The sequence below is a fragment of the Nanorana parkeri genome, unplaced genomic scaffold (assembly GCF_000935625.1).
Source record: "Nanorana parkeri isolate BGI_ZX_2015 unplaced genomic scaffold, ASM93562v1 scaffold3741, whole genome shotgun sequence".
Lineage (NCBI taxonomy): Eukaryota > Metazoa > Chordata > Amphibia > Anura > Dicroglossidae > Nanorana > Nanorana parkeri.
In genome coordinates this window covers 2,048-6,440 of record NW_017310009.1, presented here as the reverse complement: position 1 = coordinate 6,440, position 4,393 = coordinate 2,048, and the positions used below count along the sequence as shown (strand labels likewise).

The window sequence follows — 4,393 nt, the reverse complement described above, 5'->3', positions numbered from 1 at the left end:
GACCCTGCGCGGTCCCGAAAGCGCTTGTTTGGTCATATGACAAAAAACTTCAATAAATGAAGCTTTTGCTATCTTAAAAGGATTGGTGTGCTGGTGACATTTCTACAATTTTGCTGACATTCGCGGCGCCATCCGCGGTCACTGCGAGCACCCCCCACTACAACGGACATATCGGTAAGGAGTGCGACAAGGATAGTACTTACTTATTGTCAGCCATCAGTCAGCCAATGACGCTGTGTGTCTCAGCCATCAGTCAGCCAATGACGCTGTGTGTCTCAGCCATCAGTCAGCCAATGACATTGCACAAAGCCCACGTCTTTGGTTTTAGGACAGCTTGGGTTCGGTTTGGTCTGATGGTCAAAGTGAACCTAAGCCACATCCTTAGTGACCACTCCCCGTTCTCCGGTACTAAGGCAGAGTTATAAATCTATTAGCTCAGGATTTGGCAATTAAGAAAGCTCTTGGGAACACAGTCAGTAAATCATGCAAATGCATTACATGTTCAGAGAATGTTGGCGATCATGATCAGTCATTGGTGGTTGTCCAAATGTATCTCCAAAATGTTCTAAGGCTTTCCCAGATGATGATGATGTGGTATGAAATGAGACACCCCCAACTTGTTCATTGCGGGTTAGCTGCTACTCTTGTAACATCCCCACTTCTCCCAGAGCTTCCTCTCTGAAATTGAAGTTGAATTGTGAATCCTCTGGTGTCTGATAAGCTTTGAGCTCATTTTAAAAGCTTTGTCAAAAATCAGAACATTGAAATGGTTTCTCTAGTTGTAGCTTCAATCTAAAAGCTTTGTCACATTCAGAACACTAATATGACTTCCCTCCAGTGTGAATCCTCTGGTGTGCAATAAGTTGTGTTCTCCATACAAAACATTGGTCACATTCAGAACACTGATATGGCTTCTCTCCAGTGTGAATCTTCTGGTGTCCAATAAGACATGTTTTTGTTTTAAAAGCTTTGTCACATTCAGAACATTGATATGGCTTCCCTCCGATGTGAATCCGCTGGTGTCTGATTAGTTTTGTCTTCTCACTAAAAGCTTTGCCACATTCAGAACATTGATATGGCTTCTCTCCAGTGTGAATCCTCTGGTGTACGATTAGTATTGTCTTATTTCCAAAAGCTTTGTCACATTCAGAACACTGATATGGCTTTTCTCCAGTGTGATCTCTCTGGTGTGCTTTTAGCATTGCCTTTTCTCTAAAAGCTTTACCACATTCAGAACATTCATATGGCTTCTCTCCAGTGTGAAGCCTCTGGTGTTTCATAAGGTATGATTTCCATAAAAAATATTTGTCACATTCAGAACACTGATATGGCTTCTCTCCAGTGTGAACCTTCTGGTGTGTGATTAGTTTTGTCTTCTCTCTAAAGGTTTTGCCACATTCAGAACATTCATATGGCTTCACTCCAGTGTGATCCCTCTGGTGTGTGATTAGTGATTTCTTCCATTGAAAAGCTTTGTCACATTCAGAACACTGATATGGCTTCTCTCCAGTGTGAATACTCTGGTGTGCGATTAATGCTTCCTTCTCTCTAAAAGCTTTGTCACATTCAGAACACTGATATGGCTTCTCTCCAGTGTGAATCCTCTGGTGTATGATTAGTGATTTCTTCCATACAAAAGCTTTGTCACATTCAGAACACTGATATTGCTTTTCTCCATTGTGATTCTTCTGGTGTGCGATTAGTATTGGCTTCTCTCTAAAAGCTTTGCCACATTCAGAACACTGATATGGCTTCTCTCCAGTGTGAATCATCTGGTGTGTGATTAGTAGTGACTTCTCTCTAAAAGCTTTGCCACATTCAGAACATTGATATGACTTCTCTCCAGTGTGAATCCTCTGGTGTCTGATTAGTAATGTCTTCTGTCGAAAAGCTTTACCACATTCAGAACATTGATATGGCTTCTCTCCAGTGTGAATTCTCTGGTGTAGGATTAGTATTGGCTTCTGTCGAAAAGCTTTACCACATTCAGAACATTGATATGGCTTCTCCCCAGTGTGGTGCATGTGGTGCAGAATAAGCCCTTCCTTTACTTTAAAAGCTTTGCCACATTCAGAACACTGAAATGGCTTCTCTCCGATGTGAATCTTCTGGTGTCTATTAAGATGTGTTTTTGTTTTAAAACATTTGTCACATTCAGAACACTGATACGGCCTCTCTCCAGTGTGATCCCTCTCGTGTAAAATAAGTTTTGATTTACATATAAAAGCTTTGTCACATTCAGAACACTGATATGGCTTCTCTTTTATGTATTTCTAGCTTGTAGGATAACTTGAGGAATCTCAGAAGTGTGTGTTAATCGCTTGGCTGCTACACAGCCCTGCCACCCCCAGCCAACACACCATAGGCCTGTCCACTGACTCCACCCACTGACCCTCCCACCAAGTCCATCCACTGGCTGTCCCACCGGGTGCTTCAGTGCATTCAATATTTAAGAGTAAGGAAATATATTTGGGCCAAAAAATATGTTGAGCAGGACCCTACACTAACCGCACTCCCTTTTCTCCTAACACTAACCGCCCCTCACCTATCCACTAGCACATCTAAGAAAAAAAACAAGGCTGTACAGGTTCTCAGTTGGGCTGCAGGCTCTGTGCGTGTAAGATAACAGCTATTTCTGCGCAGGCACATAATCCCGTTTTCCGTGTAGCTGGAGAACGTGGGCACAACAGACTTGCGCACGGAGCCATGAGCACGTCAGTCGCACAGGAAGTGATGCTTCTCCCTCTAATGGATTGGCCTATTTAAACTAACCTGCCATATCCCTAGTTGCTGGATTATCTTCAGCTAGTTCCCTGTGTGCCTGTGATTCTGCTGATTTCCTGTTTCCTGTACTTGACCCGGATTGCTCCTGACCACCCCTGATTGCTGCCCGCCTCCTGACCTCGACCTGTTTACTGGACTTCTCTCTGCCTTCTGTTTTGTACTTCACTGCCCGGCTGGCTTTGACTCCTTGGCTTCCATCTAACAACGCTACTTTCTCCTGCTCCGGTACCCTGCTGCCCGTTCGGTTTGACGTCAGCTCTGCTTGACCTACTCCAGTCCCAGATCCTGGACTTTCAGCACTGCACAGTGTCCTCATCATCCTTAGGAACTCGTGCTACTCGTTGTCTCTCCACCTCTGTTCCCATCTCCAGGGGCGAGGGACTCAAGCTGCAAGGGAAGCCTCCTCAACTATAGGTCTCCAACCAGATATTTGACAGTTCGGGATGTCTGTGGGCTCTCAAGTGGACTGCGGGCTCTGTACAGGCTGTGAAGGCTCTTCATCCCCACCCCCATCGTCGGACTGCTAAAACACTTACCACTTAAGCGACTCTGCTCCACTTCCTGATCGCTCTTTGGAGAAGCCTGCTACAGTCCAAGCTCCGCCTCCTGAAAACCCCTTCCTGCATGTATAGGAAGGTACCAAGTTACAGGGGGAGGGGGGCCCGGACTGTACAAAGTGCTGTACTGCACTTAATACCAACAGAAAAAACAGTGGAGGGCCTAAGGAATAAAGGGCCCTGGTGCAAGATTTGATCTTAGGCCCCCACCTCCCAAAAGGGGGTGGTGGGAGTGGATCTCACTGGCCTCCCAACCCCCCCTGCAGTCTCTGTACAGAGGAGCTTACACTCTCCCCAGTCTCACTCTATTTTTATTATACATGTATATAGCTCTGACATATACCACAGTGCTGTACAGAGAACAATGAGCCAGTCACATCAGTCTCTGTATAGAGGAGCTTACACTCTAATGTCCGCTCCCCCACAGTCACATCAGTCTCTGTACAGAGGAGCTTACACTCTAATGCAGAATGGCACCAGCTGTAGGGGGACTACAAATCCCAGCAATACATTATACAGCTGATAAGTGATAAATAGCACCTCACGCCAAACCCTGTGTAGCTGCAAGCACTATGAGAAGTATTACCCTCTGATTATATCAAATGATAATGAATGTGCTGCGCTTCATCTAGAACATAAACAAATAATAAATATGTGCTTAAATAATACATGCAGCGCCAGTCCGAGGGGCGGGAGAGACGCAGGGAAAGGGACCCTGACACCCCCCACCTGAGACTATGCAGAACCCACCCTAGATAGTTCTAGATGGGCTGTACAGGATCTATAGTGGGCTCTGGTGGATCCAGTGCGTTACTAAGCCCAGAGTCCAATTCATATACTGTTGCTGCATTGCTGTATAATGTATTAAATGATAATGAATGTGCTGCGCTTCCTCTAGAACATAAACAAATAATAAATATGTGCTTAAATAATACACGCAATCCAAAAAAGTGTTCACAATGAATCTTCTTATAAATAATAGTCCTCTGGAAAGTTCAATCCTATATTCCGTGTTCAGATATACACAGATGTGGAATCACATGTATATAGTG

At 44.8% G+C, this 4,393-nt stretch overlaps 1 protein-coding gene across 1 annotated transcript in view; it reads right to left on the bottom strand.

Annotated features, from left to right (window-relative positions):
• Positions 1-2,090, bottom strand: part of LOC108803448 (zinc finger protein 2 homolog) — an 11,008-nt gene extending 8,918 nt beyond the window's left edge. Inside the window, exons 1-2 of the mRNA XM_018575287.1 lie at positions 1,331-2,090; positions 893-1,159 (exon numbers count right to left, since the gene is read on the bottom strand). Coding sequence (XP_018430789.1) covers positions 893-1,159; positions 1,331-2,024 — 961 coding nt within the window. The 5' untranslated portion in view covers positions 2,025-2,090. The remainder of the gene's footprint in view (positions 1-892; positions 1,160-1,330) is intronic.
• Positions 2,091-4,393: the final 2,303 nt, after the last annotated feature.